The sequence below is a fragment of the Leiobunum rupestre genome, chromosome 2, assembly GCF_980474605.1.
Source record: "Leiobunum rupestre chromosome 2, qqLeiRupe1.1.hap1, whole genome shotgun sequence".
In the NCBI taxonomy this organism is placed as follows: domain Eukaryota; kingdom Metazoa; phylum Arthropoda; class Arachnida; order Opiliones; family Sclerosomatidae; genus Leiobunum; species Leiobunum rupestre.
Genome location: NC_143385.1, coordinates 55552002 through 55572028, shown reverse-complemented (window position 1 = coordinate 55572028; position 20027 = coordinate 55552002). Strand labels below are relative to the sequence as shown.

The 20027-nt window shown below is 34.2% G+C and overlaps 1 protein-coding gene across 1 annotated transcript in view; it reads right to left on the bottom strand.

Moving 5' to 3' along the window:
* AdoR (Adenosine receptor) overlaps positions 1-19781 on the bottom strand; it is a 67898-nt gene extending 48117 nt beyond the window's left edge. The window contains exon 1 of the mRNA XM_090164959.1: positions 18998-19781. Within this exon, the coding sequence (XP_090021085.1) occupies positions 18998-19603 (606 nt within the window). The 5' untranslated portion in view covers positions 19604-19781. The remainder of the gene's footprint in view (positions 1-18997) is intronic.
* Positions 19782-20027: the final 246 nt, after the last annotated feature.

Genomic DNA, 20027 nt, shown 5'->3' with positions numbered 1-20027 from the left:
AGCTTATTACAATAAGATTTCTTTAGAGAGAGAGAGAGAGAGAGAGAGAGAGAGAGAGAGAGAGAGAGAGAGAGAGAGAGAGAGAGAGAGAAAGAATTGCTTAAATTATTAAGTTAGGGTTATAAGTCAACATTAGTCTATGATTAAATATATCCTTAATAATTTGAAAAATAAATAAATATATTTTATTATTGCATAATACATATAGACCAACTAAAATTAATGATTCTTAACTAATTAAAAAATTAATACATAATTATCTAGTTATATGCCATTTCTTATCTTGATAAGTTTACAGATAGAGGTAACCATTATTACGTTATAATGTGGTTTTTGTTATGGAACCAATGACAATAAGCTTTAAACTTGGCTTACTTTGAAAAAAAAACGTCTCTTATTCCTCCAAGAACATGTATATTTATCGAGAATGTACTAGCTCTATTGGACATTTTGGAGGAAGGGCGATCTAACATTTATGCTTGTTTACGAAATTATTTCATTTAACTTCATTTCGGATATGAACACTGTAGTACAAACATTGATCATAATCGATATCCTTAAACAATCATCAAATTGATAATAATTTACTTTTAATTAATCGCTTGTTTTATTTTTTTTTATTACCATAAGACATTTTCTCGTTATTTAATAAATTAATTGTACATTATTTATCGTTATTTAGTTTTTCGTTGAGCAAAGTTTTTAGTCTATGATTATTTGATAAAAAACGTCTCTTATTCACAAGAACTTGTATATTTATCGAGAATGTACTAGAGCTATTAGATATTTTGGAGGAAAGGCGATCTAAAATTTATGCTTATTTACTTAATTATTCCATTTCACTCTAACCTTAACCTAACCAGTGTTTATTCTTTATATTTAAATAAAGCATATGATGTTTTTTATATTGACAACATTCAGATTAATTAGAAGCGATGATATAAGAAAAGGTTTTTATTGGAATATCCATTTCAGAAGATCAACGCCAGTGTATGAATTAGGCTAAATTTGGAATGATGTAATGAATAAGGGAATTGTACATAGCATAAAACTGAATTGTTGGAAGATACAAGGTTATATCAAATTAATGTAAAAAAAATGGAATGAAGGTGTTGAATAAGTAAACGTTATCTGAAACACTTAATTTGGAAGAAAATCAAAATAGGGCTGATATTATTTCTACCCTCAGAACCCACATTTTATACTTTATATACGGAGATCCCACAAAAATCGATAACAGTTTATGAGTAAACTCGGTTCGAGTAAAACGTACGTGTTTGTCTCCTTTGAATATATTCAAAATGGGTCGAAACAAATATATTCAGTGTCCAAGTTGCGAGAAACGAATACGTAGCTATAGATTAAGAACCCATAAATGTAAACGTACATCGTGTACAACGTGCAATAAATCGTTTAAATCACAACTGAGTCGACATATTAGACGTTGCAGTATAAGCCCACACAAAGTAAACTTAGGCAAAGTAGAAGCGGAAATTGATAAACAACGAATCCGCGCAGAAGCCGTTGCTCGATCTGGACTACCATCGCATCTCTTTGGAAATTTGACAAGTGCTTGGGTGGAACAAATGAAAACCCCTAAACGAATAAACAAAGATATAGAACTTAGACCATGGCAAAAAAGTTTATTGGAACATTTAATTCTCTCAGACAGAAAAATAATATTTGTAATAGGAAAAGATGGAAATGAAGGAAAATCGTGGATGTTAAATTACTTGAAATCCCGTAAGCCCAATTTTGTACATTGTCAGCAAGTGACAGTTTCGGGGAGTGAAATGCTTTTTCAATTGAAAAAAGTTTGCTCTGGTGTGAACCACTTTTTCTTTAACACCTTGAGAAGTACAAAAATATGCGACGAACACTTGGCAGTATTTGAAAGTTTAAAAGATGGTGAAATTGTTAGTACGAAATATAATTGTGTGAGTATAAATATTAGTACTCCAAATGTAGTTTGTGTTTTTGGAAATTATATGCCTGAATCTTCCGGTTTAAGTTCTGATAGAATTGTACGATTTTATATAAAAAATAATTATTTATGTAAATATTAATTATGAAATATGTATAGTAGAAATGTTTATATAAAATTTGCATAATTGAGGACGTGTGAATATATAAAAATAGTAAACTTAAGGTTGTTTTTGTTTAATTCCCGATTTTTTTTAGGTATATGTTCATATTATAGCCGTCCTCAGGTTATCTATATAAAAACAAATGGTTGTATATAAAAAAAAATGATAAGAAAGAATAATAAAATTGTTGATTTAAAACAGAATGTTTGAGTTTTCTTAAATTTATAACATATACATTTCTACATGGTTTTATTTCATTGTAATAAAGTCTCTAACACTTATGAATAGATAATTGTATAATTGATTTACACATTATTAGAGTTAGAAATTTAGTCTTAGCAATTTACACTTTGCCTGTTTCTTAGGCCCGAGGTTTGCTTTTAAAACATCAATGCAATTAAGTTAAAAATATAAACACAATACAACTAATTTAATTATTTTTAACTGAATTGAAAACCTTGATATATTTTTTTTTTAAAAACTGTGTTTTATGTTATACAATTTCAAATGCAGGTATTGTGTACAGTACAGTACAAATGCATAATTTAATGAAGCAATTCTAATTTTAATACTTATATTTAATGAAATAGGAAAAATCTATTTCTAAAACCCTATTTTGTAACTCAAAAGGAACTTAAAGAAACTGGAAGAGTTTCACATGGAATTGGGATTAGTGAGCAGCCATTATCACGTTACAATATGGTTTTTGTTATGGAACCAATGACAATAAGCTTTAAACTTGGCTTACTTTGATAAAAAACGTCTCTTATTCCCCCAAGAACATGTATATTTATCGAGAATGTACTAGCTCTATTGGACATTTTGGAGGAAGGGCTAACTAAAATCTATGCTTGTTTTACGAAATTAATTAGCGTATTTTAAAAAAAAAAAACCATGTATTCTTAACAAATGCATTCATGTTAGGATATGATTTATGGAAAATGTACTTTCATGGGTTAGGGTTAGAAATTTAGTCTTAACTATTTACACTTTACAGGTTTTTAGGTCTAGCTTTAATTTTTTACGTATTGGAAAATGTATTTCAGCGTATTCTTATAAAAAAAAACAGTAAGCATCGAATATATTTCCGAATTAATTAATATTTTCATACAATAAACTATAAATTGGCTTATCTTTGATAAAAAAAAACCGTCTCTTATTCCCAAGAACTGGTTTATTTTTCGAGAATGTGCTAGTGCGATTAGATCTAATGGTAGTAAGACGCCCTAACATTTATGCATAGGGGCTCGTGACGTACCGATTCTCACGTGACTTGTTCATTTTTCCGAGCGAGCGCGCGCGTACCATTGATAAGATAGCTGAACTTTGTTTTATTTGACGATACAATCGGAAAGGTTTGTGTAGAAATTCTGTCTTGTCCCATGTTACATTTTCAGCCTTTTGGAGCGTTCATTGTACATACAAAGTAAGAATTTTTCATGAATATTTATTGTATTAGACAGTATTTGAACTTTAAGGCATATTATACTTAGTATATCAAATTTAGGCTTACCAGGTAGGAATCTGAATTAGAGTTAAAAATTAAATTTAGTATTTTGCTTTTTTTTTTTAGGCCAAGATTAGCGTAGAAAGTAATTTACTATTTTGTTTTTGTTGTAGAGTATATATTTTAGACAATTAAGTTATTGAAAAAGCGTTTAAAATGAGAATGGTATTTTGAAAACGTTTCTACCGTAAAATTGTAACTTTTTTCACTGTAGTTCGCAAAATGGTATTAATAGTATACTAAAAGTTTTCGTTATCTCAATAAAGAGTCTTAGCATTGGGAATAGTCATTGAAGGTCACGCTGAAAAGTAAGTTATAATAATAATAATAATAATCAGCTAGGCTATTTTATTATATTTAAAATGAAATTTTTAGGCATTCTTTTATATATATATATATTGGAAATGTATTAGACAGAAATTAGGCCTAGTAGGGGTAAGATTAGCGTAGAAATTAAGTTACTATCACGTGACTCGTTCATTTTTCTGTGCACGCGCACGTTTAATAAGATAACTGAACTTTGAGCAATGGATTTTTTTCCACCGGCACTTAAGATATGCCGTCAGTGTAGTCATGGGATTTTTCACTCTTAATAAATACTTTAAAATGTAAAAATAAGACTCGTTATTGAAAAAAACCTAACACTTAGCCATTTTTTAGCAATCTTCTACGTAACTCAATTTTCCAAGAGGATTGTTTTCCGTAAACATTTTCAAGTGAGAGCTCGATTTTGATATCGTCAACGTGGTATTTCCAAAACTCTCCTTCGAGTAGCAAAGGGTTTTTTCCAAATACTCAAGTGGGTTAATATGTGTCGTCAATCATTAGAGGCAGTTTAAACTGTCAGAGAGAGACAGCCAATAGAATTTGAGGGTTATTTGAAGTTTAGATCACGTGATGAATTATTCTCAACAAGATAGGAATAAATTAATTTTCCATGCGTCATTTCTCTACGGCGCATTGACGAGTAAAGACCTGCTGACGGATCGCTCAGTCTTTTCTACAGCTCGACAATGGATTTCTACCCGTAAAGTAAGTAAGTAACTATTTTTTTCTTTGTAATAGACTATATTTTTAGACATATTTAAAACAATTTGCATATTGAAAAAAGCGTTTATATTGAGAATTTTAGCGTAGAAATTAAACCATATTGATAAAATTAGGTTTAGTAGACTTAGGGGTAAATGTAGGCTTAGAGAATGTATCATTTGAAACTATAGAACGTATTTGGTCTAGATCAGCTATGGACATCGAAGTGTATCGACTTGAAACTTTTCGTCACTGGAAAAATCCCCACGTTACTAAGGAGCAACTAGCGAAGGCTGGATTCTACTATATTCAGCGGGGCGATGAAGTACGATGTTACAAGTGCCACGGCGTATTAGAAGGATGGGAATCAGGAGACGTACCAGAATGGGAACATGCCAGATTCTTTCCACACTGTCCGTCGAGGGATAATTCACCATCGGAAAAAAAGTACATCTCGCTAGAATGGGACATTCCACCGACGCCAAAAGCAACTACGGTCGCTGACAAATACATCTCACCTGTACCTGAAGAAGAAGAAGAAGACGATACTGCTGCTAAACACTACAAATACGTGAGTTAGAACTTTTAATTAAATTAAGTTGCAGGAGATCGTTTCACCCCATTTAAATGCCTGTAAACTTAACTACTTTAATTTGTTTTAATTGTGTAATGTACAAGATAACCATCTAATGGAATATCTGATAGTACCTACCAACATGTAAAACAAAGTTCTAAAATAAAAAATTAAATGTAAATAACTTGTTTTTATTGCCTAGAGATTAGAAAATTAAGGAGTTCTGAAGCGATAAGCAAACGGGTAAAAATCTAATCTCCAGATATCTGCGCGAGGAAAACTAATTTTGGAGAATGGGGATGGGGGAAAGCAGGGATGTACCCAAAAATGGACCAAAATGGACCAAATGTACCCCAAAAACGACCAAAGTCACCATTTTCGGCCCTATGTACCCCATTTCGGACCAAATGTACCCCAAACTGGACCTTTTAGCTTTATTGTAATGTTAAACTCCCATAGAGATTCCCCTAAAAAGAATAATAAACTGGCGGTCCAATTTTGGGTACATTAATTATTTCGGAGAGATAAAACTAATTCTGGCAAACTGCTGCGATTTATAGCGAATGGGGAAAAAGCCAATTTCTAGCGATTGGGTTCGATAGTATGAGAGATAACAATTATGGTTGTTTTTATTGCCTAGAGATGGGGGAAAGCAACTGGTGATTAGAAGGGGTGAAAGCAATGGGGGAAAGGAGCTGGTGAACGAGAGATAAAGTATCCAGTGAATGAGGTTTGGGGGAAAGCAACCGGTGAACGGGGGAATCTGGTGATTAGAAATTCTGGTGATTGGAAATTCTGGTGATTGGAAATTCTGGTGATTAGAAATTCTGGTGATTGGAAATTCTGGTGATTGAGATGGGGGAGAGGCGCGGGTGGGGGAGGAACGGGAGAGGCGCAGAAATTCTGGTGATTAGAAATTCTGGTGATTGAGATGGGGGCGCGGGTGGGGGAGGAACGGGATAGGCGCGGGTGAACGGCTGGAGCCAAGCTCTTTGTGTCTATCCGGTGATTGAGAATGAAATTCTCAATCACCGGATAGACATCCCCCTCTCTAATATCATCCAATGACGCGTTCATTTGAGATCGAGATTCTGAATCAGAACTTGTCCGAGGTGCAGCGGACTCTCTGGCCTCTTGCTTTTCTACAATATCTACAAGCGTGTTGTGATTTATTTAAATAAAATGGGATTGATGAATGATGAATTTATGATACGCCATATTACCCATTTTTTATGAATATTTAGATAAATTTTTCACAAGTCAAATTGACTAGTGAGCCCCCAGATTTCGATTAATTTTAGTAGTCAGAGCGTTTATTTTAGTAGTCAAATTCCGTGACTAGTGCCTTATGTCCGACCCGGTCTGCAGCTCCAACTCTTGAACACGCGAGATAAAGTTGACCACGGAAAAACATGGGGTTTCTTGGTTAATACTAACGAATTTAAAAGACTATCCCCTTGCGCTTTATGCATTGTCATCCAGGATGACCACATAATATTTTTAAATCCTTTAAAGGGAATATAACCTCAGGTATATGGTGTGGAACACCAACGTTTGCAACTCTGGCCGCACTTGCCTTTGGCTTTAAAAATGTTTGGCGCCACTGTACAGGGAAATTTGGGTATGCGTGGAATGAAAAAATCATTCACTCATTTCATTTCCCGTCAATACTGCCGTGATTTGCACAAAGGCATTAACGACCATTTTTGACATTTTAATGTTTTAGTTTTATCTGGGTAAGTTGGTGGTGCTGATTCTGAATCTGAAATTAGTTTGTTTCTAGCCCTCTTAGGTTTTAAGATATACGCTTGTCACAAAAGCATTATTTCGGTACTTTCACGGAACTACTTCGCAAATAGGCATTAAGCGCCATCCTTTACTTAGCACAAAAGCATTTTATGGGTTTATACAATCAGTATTAAATGCTTTTGTGCGAATAATTTAAGTAATATGAGATTACCTTTAAATAATTTGCGCAAAAGCATTATTGCCTTTGTGAACATTTAAAACTCAAAAAATACCATGCACATCGGAATTTAACTTAAAAAGCAGGATAAAGGAACCGCTAGTTTCATTTAGGAACTATAAATTTAAAAAGAGCAGAAAAAATACTTCTAGATAGGATATTTTCCAGAACATTCTGAGGGAAAGTTTTTCATTGATAAAAAAAAGCAACAAAACTGAGTTTTTCTTAAAATGACGTTTTGGTCGTTAATGCCTTTGTGCAAATCACGCCAGAATATTGTGGCCTTTATTACCTTCTGTGAGAGGGTTTTAACGCGTAACCTGGTCCTGGTACAGAGCTTAGGAGAATGCACGTTCCTTGGAAGCATTATCCAAATTTTAAAATGTATTTGTGTGGAAGAACTTCTTTGGATAATGAACGGCTTGATCATCTGCTAGAACAGTGTCAATGGAGTGGTAAATAAATTGCTCACCCGGAATTTGTTTCAAGATGTGTGTGTTCACATGGAAAACACTGTCAGCGTAATGCTTTTAACATGTTTCCAGAGATGTGAAGCTTTTAAGCAGGCATTAAGTTCGTCGGCTAGTGTATCCCTTTGAATGACCAGGAGGGTCTGCCTAAAGTCTCCAGACAGTACCACAACGACGGAACCCACAAGACTATTTTTACCTCTTAGATCTTGAAGAGTCCTATCTAGGGCCTCGAGTGCCAACTTATGAACCATCGTACACTCGTCCCAGATACTAATTTGGCATTTTTTGAGAATCCTGTCCATAGATAAAATAACTTCGTATATAGATAGGAAACTTCAATGGGGCAAACTGACTCTCACGAGATTGCCCTGACATCTAGTGACTGCTGTATTGAGAAATTTGAGGTCGGAGTTTTGGGAATAAACGTATTTTGAAAGGTAAATGTCTTCAAATATACTAGAAATAGCCTTAAAAAAAACTTGAAATCTTTACTGAATGCTATTTCTTTAGTGCTATTTTTTTAAATTTGCTCTCAGTTCAAGAAAAAGTACTTTTAATACATATAGCTCGCTTAAGCCTTTGCAATTGGGCAAGGTTCTAGTACGGACTTGGAGTAGTGCGAACTTCACCAAATAATATTATTCGGGTGCCACCACCAGATGTCGGCCAAAATTCTGGCGTCACTTCTACAACATGAAGTTACCTATCTTTATACGAAGTTATTTTATCTATGATCTTGGCTTTAACAGTGCCTTTGCTGATATTGCACGTTGGATTTTCAGCATAGGCTGAATTTAATGGAAGTTGAAACGGAGAATGAGCAGTACGACCACTGGATAAGAGTGTTCCTAATTTTGGCTGAAATTAAATTGGTAAGGAACGTTTTCTCCTGTACTACCAGGGCCATCATGGGAAAAAATCCTGCAGACTCTTCCGAAACTGCGTATAAGACCATCCTGTAGGCGGCTACTACTTGACCCTCAACCAGCCGAGGTTCATGTTGAGAAACGAATGTTTCCAATTCTTCAGCGTCGTAATTGGTTTCTCGCCGAATATCTCGGCATTCAATTGTTGTTTCGTGCGAGGGGTCGGACACTTGCCATTATTTTGTACGGGATTTCGGGATTTCGTAGAGATTTTGGCGATTTAATCATTACTTTTTGAAGTGATTTTGCGATTTCAATGTTAATTTACCATAGACAGAGTTAAAAGATTTTGCGATTTTAGACAAAGTGTACGGGATTTTGGTAAATGTCCGACCCCTCGGTTTCGTGTCTTTGTGGCGATGGAAGACCAAAATGTAGCAGATTTTTCCCGACCATACTTAAACCTTTATCTTCCAATAAAATTAAGGCTTTGTGAAATATTTCCCTCATGAAATCTAACTCGCTAGGTTTATTTTTCCTAGCTCTTATAAGAATCTCTTTGTGTGCCTCCCACAGTTCTATTGAATTTGATATAGCGCAAAAAGCCACGAGAACTGCAAACAATTTCCTTAATTTGAAAGGCGAATCTGCTTCTCTCATGGTAGCATCCCAATAGGCGTCATTTTCTAAGTCCTCTTAGCTGGCAAGCTTCGCAATACGTTGCGCATACTGTCACTTACTGTGTCATAAAGGAGCAACGGACACAAGGAGAACGCAAACCCGTCAAAAGTCGTGCGTACATTTTTCATTGGTTAGACGCCGTCGGAAGGGGAAAATTCGGAAACTGTCTTCCCCCTTTCCGTAAAACGTTCAGTGTAAAGGCTCGTCCAATGAAATTTGTACACAACTCTGCGTTAGCGTGTTTAAAGGATAGCTGCGTTCTCCTTGTGCTTGTTGCTCCTACGTGTCATTAGCGGTTTTAATAGATTATAAATTTAGTACTACATGTAAGCGGTGTACATAATTTAAAGAAGTGGTTAGCCCCTCGAATTTAAATGATGTACAACCTCAAGTAGAAGCATTCGGCGTTAGTGGGGTGTACCTCGCAGTAGAAAAGCATTCGCGCAAAACAGTCTTTCTGGTAAAACTTGAAGAAAGCAGTTTCAGTTGTATTTGGACGGTCTTGAACCCGATCTTGGGCATTGGCTTTTGCGAAATACACCCTTTGACCATTTTCCAAATGGACACTCAAGTGAACCACTGTTGGTAGCGGTTGTGTATGGGGAATCCAAAAATCAGCCATACAGCTTCGTTTCAATTATTATGTAACGGATGGTTCACCAGCCGGGGTGCTTTATCACCTTTTATCCTAACTTTGTAATCATCCGTTGGTATTTCCTCGAGTGCAGTTTTAAAGCTCCTGATATAATTGTTATGTTCATTCAAAAATAATTTCTTTATCTAACAAGGAGACTACCCGAGGTGGTTATCACCGATTTTGTTGAAACTCGGGGGTTCGGTAGACCTTATGGTAGTATGAAAATTGCCAAAGGGAAAAAATGCAATGGGCTTTAGTTTTCCCATGGCAACCCAAAATGTTTTTGACCTCTCCATTTGAAAAAGCATGGGATTTTCTCGGATACCCAAATTTTGTTAAAATTTAAACAAAATTGATCAATTTTACCCCAAATCATTGATCAATTTTACCCAAAATAGGTCAAATTCATCTTTTTGGGTATGTTTTGAAAATTTACTTTTTTCAAATTTTTTAAGTAAAAAAAACCGAGAAAATCCCATGCTTTTTTAAATGGAGATTTTTTTGTTTTGAGAGATCAAAAACATTTTCGGTTGCCATATGGGAAAACTAAAGCCCATTGCAACTTTTCCCTCTGGCAATTTTCATACTACCATAAGGTCTACCTAACCCCCGAGCTTCAACAAAATCGGTGATAACCACCTCGGGTAGTCTCCTTGTAAGTGTAGTATATTGTTTGCCTCTGGTTAATGAAGTTAATCTGAAGAAATTCTGTATCAAGGGGAAGCTAGGATCCAGCGAGGTGGTAAACCTGGCCCTGTACTTTAAAAGCCGGCATAAATCCAGGAGGTCGAATAACTTTTGTCGCGCCAAACGGCGTCATTTGGAAGGTCGAATTATATTTTCTGACGTTCATGAGGAAAGTTTTAGATGGAGTGGTATCACCCATGACGAGGGATTTCAGCGGTTCCCGAAGAACAACACATGCCAGGAGTTTCGACCGTAGGTTTCGCCTTTTCACGTAATTTAAAGATTTCGGACATACCTCCTTGTGAAAATTTTTAATGGATGGAAATAATTTAATTTGTTTGTTAAACTTTTGAGATGATTGAATAAAAGATTTAATTAATTTAGGACTAAGTTTGTTGTCTAGGGAATTTAATTATTTTGGTTATCGTAGTGTCAACATTAATAATAAATTTAATGAAAGCAACTTTGATTAAATCAATCCAGAAGAATTTTAATCGAAATGATAATCATAAAAAAAACAACAACTAAATATTGGCTCTCTGGTGAACATTTAAAAGTTTAGGTATAGACGCATTCACATATTGCCTACAGGGAAATATACAAAAAGGGGTGAAAACCACCCGAGGTACCTTCCTATTTAATAATGTTTGAGGTAGATGGCGACACTATAAAGTTTATGATAATAAACTTTTTTAAAAAGTTATTAATTAATTACTAAATTATAGTACTCCAAATTCTTATTAAAAATATATAATTTTTGTAAATTAAATTAACAATTAATTTTAACAGAAGTTAACACTCTCCGCCATAGACGGCACTATAATACGATTTTTCGCTATCTAATCAGGGAAGTAAATTTTGTATTTTAAATATCGACAAAACCGTTCTAAACTAAAAACTGAAAACTTTCAACCAATCGTTTAAAATCAAAATTATGACGTCATGCTGCTATCAGAGCGCTATCTACTAACAAATAACGCCATTACCACGTTACCTCGGATGAATATTACCCCTGTAAAGTCGTCTTTGCCCCTTAAATATTGTAAATCGATCTATTCCTTACGCAATTTGGTAGTTTGCTGGTTCCGGGCGCCGTCACAGCTAATCGAGGCTTTGTCAAAAAATTTATTTTATATTTTAGTTTTATTAGAAGTTAATAAAATTAATTGGTCTTTTATTTCAGTAAAAAGGTGATTGCAATTTTGAAAAAATTTGCCAAACTTTCAAGGAAATAAATTATAATCATAGAATTTGTCAAAGACCTAGAGTAAAATTACCTTCAACAATTGTCAAAAGAAAATTTAATTCCCTTACTTTTTCGGACGTTTTACAAATTCACAAACGCTCACCAACTCCTGGTCAAGTGACCTAAGTGGTTCTATTGGTTTTAGCACGGTCGGATGGGAAAGTTTGGTTTCAAAACATTGAGCAACACCAGAGGCCCTAGAAAGTTCCGCGGGTGGCACCAGAGAGATTAATCGGGTAAAACCCCAGGGAAAGAGAGAGGCAACACAACAGGGAACGTATATAAAGTTAGAGATAGTTAAATTTGTGGATATAGTGGTATCATATTTATAACGGTACATCCTATAGAAAGCAATGGTACCCCTTCATAATGTCCATCCGCTTGATATTTAAAAGCAGCTTCTCTTAGACAAAGCCCCGTTTTGCATCTTGATATTGCAGTTCTCTCTTGCTGAGATTGTAGTCTAACTTGTCGACCGGGAGGTGTTGCCCGCTACTGCAGTTGTCAGTAAGAAGCATTTGTGTCTCATGCAATCTCAGAACCACTCCTTCCGCGTTGAGTTTGCAAGTTCTCTCCCCACTGGTTAAAGGGATTTCTTCGATTTCACCTTCCATAAAAACTTTCAGAGGTTATGGGGGAAGACTACAGTGGCCATTGTCTACTTTCGCGCTATTTCAAGCTGAACTCTTTTAATTTTGAATTTTAACTTATAAAAGTTATATTTAAGTAAAGAACAGCCTCTTTTTTAGTGACTACAATAATTTTGACATTTTTAAATTTAAAAGTAATTAAGTTATTACGTTTTAATTCGGACCCCCGGAGCTAAACAAGTTGGGCAAACGCCCAAACTACCCTTTAGTTAGGACTAGTGCTCGGATTTCAATTAATTTTTATCCATGAATAAAATAAGCTCGGCGATATTTAAATAATATTTATTTAAATAACCAATAGTTGAATAAAAATTGTAAAATGTTTAAATAATCGAAAGTGAATAAGCCTATTATTTAAATAAAACAAACAATTATTTAAATAAATGCCACTTTTATTCAAATAAATGCTTGGTTGCGTAAAAAACATAATTAAATAAGTTAAAATGATATTCTTTTTACCAACGTTTTTTAAATAAATTGGAAAATTTGTACCAATCTTCAAATGATGCAATCCGTTTAAAATTTGATAAATACTTGACAAAAGCGAAAATAAGAGACTCCCGAACAAAAACTGAAACTTTAGTTCTTTAACCGACCACCAGGGCCGGCCCCTAATTATAAGATTATCAGATTCAATAGTATCTCAACATTGTCATTCTCGCTAAGTAGAAAATACCATTGAGTTGGGAATATTAATCTAGAGGTCCAATAAAAACGTCGGATTTCAGTATTTCGCGAAACAAGTTTTTAAAAATAAGAATACTGTCGTCTGCTCCCATCGGCGTCCCAAATGACGAGAAAACGTTATCATTCTACCCGTGGCGCCGTCTATCTCTCAATGGTTCGTTCAAATAAGACGCGTTTTCAAGCAAAAAGATTTTTTTCCTTCAAAATAATGGATGGCGCCACGGGTCACATGATAACGTTTGCTCGTCATTTTAGAGCAGACGGCACATTCGTATTTTTCAAAAACTTGTTTCGCGGGGAGCAGATTTGATTGGATCTCTAGATTAATATTCCCAACTCAATGGAAAATACATTCTTGGTAATATAAGAAACTACTATGCATAGTAGAAAATATCCTAAATTTCGTACCAATCTTCAAATGATGCAATACGTTTAAAATTTGATAAATACTTGACAAAAGCGAAAATAAGAGACTCCCGAACAAAAACTGAAACTTTAGTTCTTTAACCGACCACCAGGGCCGGCCCCTAATTATAGCGGCCACAGAACACTGTTATAATGTTTCGATGTCTAACGATTTGCACTTAAGATAATTATAACAGATGCCGTCGCTCCCTGGAGGGTGGAGTTGACGGTTCGACCAGCGGCGGCCCCAGTTCTCGTACCCGGGAAACAAGCCGCGCTAGTTGGCGAAGAGGACTCAGTTTCGTAGTTGCTTTTAGGTTAGACTGACTTTAAAAAACAGATTTTTCAAAGGCCGAACGCGAGCCAAGAAATTGAAAAACGGTTTTTTAATTTCCTGAATCACTTTACGTCTAATGAAAATTTACAAGCCATTAAATTGTATATTCCGTGTAGGGCGGCATGAAGTCAATGGCTTGGTGGATGAATATTCAAGATAATGTTTTACGATTTTTCAAGAGTTTCAGTTATAGCGTATTCCATTTGACTGATCTCGAGCACTCTAGATCGCTCTGATCAATATTTTATGTTCCATTAGCGGGCTCGGATCTGCTCCGATCAAGTTTCGCGTGTTCCATTTCGCGATCTCGGCTGCTCCGAGATCGCCCAAAACCGATCTACCGATTTCGACAGATCAACGGATTGAGATCGAGATCGGAGCATATTTTCGGGTGTTCCTTTTAGATTTTTTTGACAAAATGGCAGACCAAGACGCGAAAATTCAAATAACTAGCAGACGAAAAACATCAAAGCGCATGAATATGTAATGGAATGTTCCATTTGCGGTTTTACTCTAGTCGATTGGAGCGAGATCTTTGACGTCAGAGACAGATTCGTTGCGAATCTCGAGCAATCAAATGGAAAACGCTATTAGTGTTGTTAATTTTCCGGAAAAATAAAACGCGGAAAATTTTCCGCAAATCGGAAAAATTAAAGATTGAAATATAAATTACTTTTTAAAGGTTTTTAACTTTTTATCGAAATTAAATATCCGAATTGCGGAAAATTTTCCGCAAATCGGAAAAATAAAAACTTAAAAACCTTAAAAAAGTAATTTGTATTTCAAGTTTTTATTTTTCCGATTTGCGGAAAATTTTCCGCAATTCAGATATTTTATTTCGATAAAAAGTTAAAAACCTTAAAAAATTAATTTGTATTTCAAGTTTTTATTTTTCCGATTTGCGGAAAATTTTCCGCAATTCAGATATTTTATTTCGATAAAAAGTTAAAAACCTTAAAGTAATTTGTATTTCAAGTTTATTTTTCCGATTTGCGGAAAATTTTCCGCAATTCAGATATTTTATTTCGATAAAAAGTTAAAAACCTTTAAAAAGTAATTTATATTACAAGTTTTATTTTTCCGATTTGCGGAAAATTTTCCGCAATTCAGATATTTTATTTCGATAAAAAGTTAAAAACCTTAAAAAAGTAATTTGTATTTCAAGTTTTTATTTTTCCGATTTGCGGAAAATTTTCCGCAATTCAGATATTTTATTTCGATAAAAAGTTAAAAACCTTTAAAAAGTAATTTATATTACAAGTTTTATTTTTCCGATTTGCGGAAAATTTTCCGCATTTCAGATATTTTATTTCGATAAAAAGTGAAAAACCTTAAAGTAATTTGTATTTCAAGTTTTTATTTTTCCGATTTGCGGAAAATTTTCCGCAATTCAGATATTTTATTTCGATAAAAAGTTGAAATACAAATTACTTTTTTAAGGTTTTTAACTTTTTATCGAAATAAAATATCTGAATTGCGGAAAATTTTCCGCAAATCGGAAAAATAAAAACTTGAAATACAAATTACTTTAAGGTTTTTCACTTTTTATCGAAATAAAATATCTGAAATGCGGAAAATTTTCCGCAAATCGGAAAAATAAAAACTTGAAATACAAATTACTTTTTAAAGGTTTTTAACTTTTTATCGAAATTAAATATCCGAATTGCAGAAAATTTTCCGCAAATCGGAAAAATAAAAACTTGAAATACAAATTACTTTTTTAAGGTTTTTCACTTTTTATCGAAATAAAATATCTCAATTGCGGAAAATTTTCCGCAAATCGGAAAAATAAAAACTTGAAACCAATTACTTTTTAAGGGTTTTTAATGTTTTTAACTTTTTATCGTTATAAAATGTCTAATATCAGTAAACATACTACAATCAGTTTAAACTAGTCTAGATGTTTAGTTTTACTTTTAGATTCGAAAAAAAGAGGCGAAAATGCCGCTTTATTGAAATTTGCAAACAATATTAGACAAACCATGGAATGAAAACTTTTTTATTTTTGTCGGAAAAATACGGAAATTTTTCATGGAAAAAGTCCTCGGTCATTTTTCGTGGACAATTTTCCGACTTACAACACTATTTTAAGTACAGGGTGTTCATTATTATTCGCAAATTCCATCTTTTTCGGTGCAAAGGGCGCAAAATTACATTTTTGTTTAATGTGTCGAAGTTTATGGTGAAATTATAAGTAACATAAAAATATAAGTATGTCACTTATTGAATTAAATTTTTATAGGGATGCACCGATATAGATACAGCCGATATATCGGCTATTCGTGGCTGATAATATCGGTGGTAATATTGGACGTTATTAACAAAGTTATCTATCATAACAGTAGTGTATATGATAAAAACATTGTTAAAGACGGTTCAGTTTACTGTCGTACCATATTATCATTTTTCTTGAAAAAAGTTTGTAAGAGCATATTCGAATTATGCTTCTTTGCATTTTACGTGATACATATTTCCTATCACCAATCGAATATCGTTGTTTTTTATTTGTTTACACTCGTAACCTCCGTCTCAAAAAGGTATGATCGAGCTTCTGAAATCTGGCGTACGTGATAAAATATTATCATTAGTTAGCTAATCAAACATTGTCTTATTTTTAAATGGTTTTGTGAAAATATTTTTCTAATACCGGTATCGGCCAATATCGGCTTAAGCGAAGCCGATATTGGCCAATACCGATTTTAGAAAAATAGGCCGATATATCATTGCATTCATTACATTTTTACGATATTATCATTGGTTAGACGCTTTAGCGCCTGCTGCCGTCGGAAGGGAAAATTCGGAAATTGTCTTCCCCCCGCCCGTAAAACGTTCAGCGTAAAGGCTCGTCCAATGAAATTTGTACACAACACTACGTTAGCGTGTTTAAAGGCTAGCTGCGTTCTCATTGCGTTTGTTGCTCCTAGGTGGCAGTGATTAACGTGGTCTTCTTGTTTACTATTTTTCCCCACTTCTAAAATGCTTCCACAGCTCTCCCACTTATGAGAGCTACTGAATTCGTAGATAGGTTTGCTTGCACAATTTCAAGAACAAGTTGGGCAGTCGTAGCGAATTTATGGAAAGGTCTATTACTTTAAACGCTCGAATTCAAGATTTAATTTTTCATTTTTTTGAGTATTATTGAGTTAATTAATCAAACAGACTACTACATTTCTAATGGCAGTAAGAAATTGTTGATTTTTCTTAAATCGAAAATATCAACTTATTTGAGTTAAATCAGATTATTTATAATAATTAATTTTTTATTTTCTTTCTTTAATATCTTTTATGCCATAATTTGCAAATTAAAATTTAAAAGCATCTGAGTAAAATAAAATGGAAAGTCGTTATCCAGTTGGAAGTTACAGAAACTACTTTTGTACATTTTCATAAATATAGTGGAGTATAATTGGTGATTTAAACAGGGTTGCCACAATATTTTCAGATATAAATTCCCTGACCATTTTAAGAGATTTTCCCTGACTCTTTAAAACCAAAATTAGATAATTTTTAAATTATACTTTACTTTTATCAGGAGCTTATAAATTGAAATCAACCTACATTTCAGTACAAAAGTATAATTTGGAACGTTAAAAAAAAATAAGCAAATTTTTAAAGGAACTTAATAATAATCATAGTTAACTATTAAAATGTCAAGATAAAATTAAATTCCCTGACTTTTTACAAATTCTTAAAACTCTCCGACTTTTTAGGCCCATTTTTAACTTTTACCTGACGTGTGGCAACCCTGTTAAATCAGTTCAATATATTTATGATCGGGGCTAAATAAAGTTAAGATTTATATCAATAAAAAATTAATGTCATTTTAAATGGATTAACGTTCATTAAAAATAAAGTTTGGTTGAAAGTTATGGCTTTTTTCAATACTCGTTTTTTATGAATGAATTTAGATTTAAAAATGGAATGGTTCTTAAGATAGCATTCGCAATCTGATACTAACTAGTATCAAATTTCGATTATTTTTATCAAAACGAAAATAGTATTTGATATTGAAGGTAGCATTGAAATCGTTTCGTTTTCTCACCCAAGTACAAAAATAATTATTTTTAAATGGTCTTATATTATTTAATAAAAATTATATTTAATCTAGATTAATTTTAAGTGCCCTATTTAATTGATTGCTCCAAATGTGAATTATTTTAGGGCATTTTGAATCTAATAGGAACGAGACATTCTGTGGTAGAGGTAAAAATAACAATAATTTCTGATAACGTGAAAATTACACGTTTTGTAATCTTTCAAAATGTTTCTCAAGCCCTAGGCTGGAAAGGGGCCCTTGTCAATTTGAAAATTAAAAGCTTGTTTGTGTGACTAAAGTTTAATACTGAAACTTGCCATTCCAATAAAAAACTTTGATGTAGTATTGTCCAGACAAAATAGCGTCGTCGTGTATTCTACTACACACAATAATAATAAGGGTGCCGAAATAAAGAACTTCCAAAAATTGGTTGCAACAATTTTTAAAGGTGGATCATTTCCATAATTAACATTAAGTTTTGGAATATAAATATAAAATTGAAACCAGCAATTTTATTCGCATAGTATTCGTATTCAAAACAATATACAACCCTGAAAAGTCGTTGTTGTTTAGATAACTTTTTTCACATTATAATTGATACCATTACAACTTTGACACTTCACACTTGGTCCGTCAGTAGTTAAACCTCCATACAACCCTACATCGATTGTTCCAACAGTAGTTAAAACTCCATACAACCCTACAACGATAGTTCTGACAGTAATTAAAACCCTTTACAAAATATTACCTTTAATCGTATAATAGTTAAAACTCAATACAACCCTAAACAGTTGGCACTGACAGAAGTTAAATCCCTATACAACCCATTAAATTTGTTCGCGTAGTAGTTAAAACTCTACACTTCTTGGACACTTGACAGTAATTAAACTCCTATTAACTTTGTCCGCTAAATAGTTAAAACTCTACACAATTAAGACGGTTTGTTTTGACAGTAGATAAGCCCACCATAAAACCGAAAAACATTGTTCGCATAGTAGTTAAAACCCACGTAACCTTGAAACTTCATTCGCATTGCAATATCAACCGCATAGAAACTATAAACTTCCTTGTTTAAAAAACCCCCAATTTGTAAAATCCTACTAAAAACGTTACTTAAAACAAGACCAACCTGCTTTAAGACCACCAAGTAGATCCTGATGTAGAAATACGCCATCATAAGCGCCGGGTACACGATCGTGGCGAAGTAAATGAACACCAAAAAGTCGTAGTTCATAATAGGTATGAAAGTACAGTCTTCGCTGTTAGGGCCGGTGTTCGGGCCGTTGTTCCATCCCATCAGGGGCAAAGACCCTATGAAGGCCCCCATGATCCAACACGCCACGATGATGCCGGCGACCGCCCTACCCGACATGAGTCTGTGGTAGGCCAATGGGTGCAAAATTGCCCAATACCTGTCGACGGATACCGCTAACAAATTAAGAATCGAAACGGTACATAAAATCAACAACATTCCTAACATCGCCAAACACGGGGTGAAAGCGTTTTTGGGGTAGCCGTATCTCGTTAAAATCGCCGAAGGTATCCCTACAAGTCCCACTAGCAAATCGGAGACGGCGAGGCTTAGGATGTACAAATTAGTCAGCCGCCGAAGTCTTCTTTCGGCGATAAAAACTATAATCACCAATAAATTGCCGAAAATGGCAATTATTCCCACCGATATTTCCAACGAAGTGTACTCCATTGGAGTTATCGTGGAGTTAAAAGACGCGTGCATTGTCGATATTTTAGATTGTTACCGGCCCGAGAACCATCGACCTTGAAGTTACTAGTTTAACTCGAACGCATTCGCGAGGCATTTGAAAGTTTGATTGTGGAAAACACGCCGACTTGTGACCAAAAAAATGCGAGAAACGCGAAAACACCGGGTACATCGACAGCAGCTGCCGGACTCGCGAAGGTTACGTTAAAAATGATTTCGGAATTCTCGTAGCGCGCGCCTAGTGTTCGGATACCGGCAATACAGACGTGAAAAATAAAAACCGCGCTCCCCGTAGCGCCATCTATATTCATAAAGAGAAACTACGGAGGGAACTCCCACGCTTTGTGGAAAAGGGTTATAATTATCCAAACAATTTGGTTTTCAAGAGAAATTTGAAACTTTCGGGCAATAATTAACGACATTTTACGCGGTAATACGC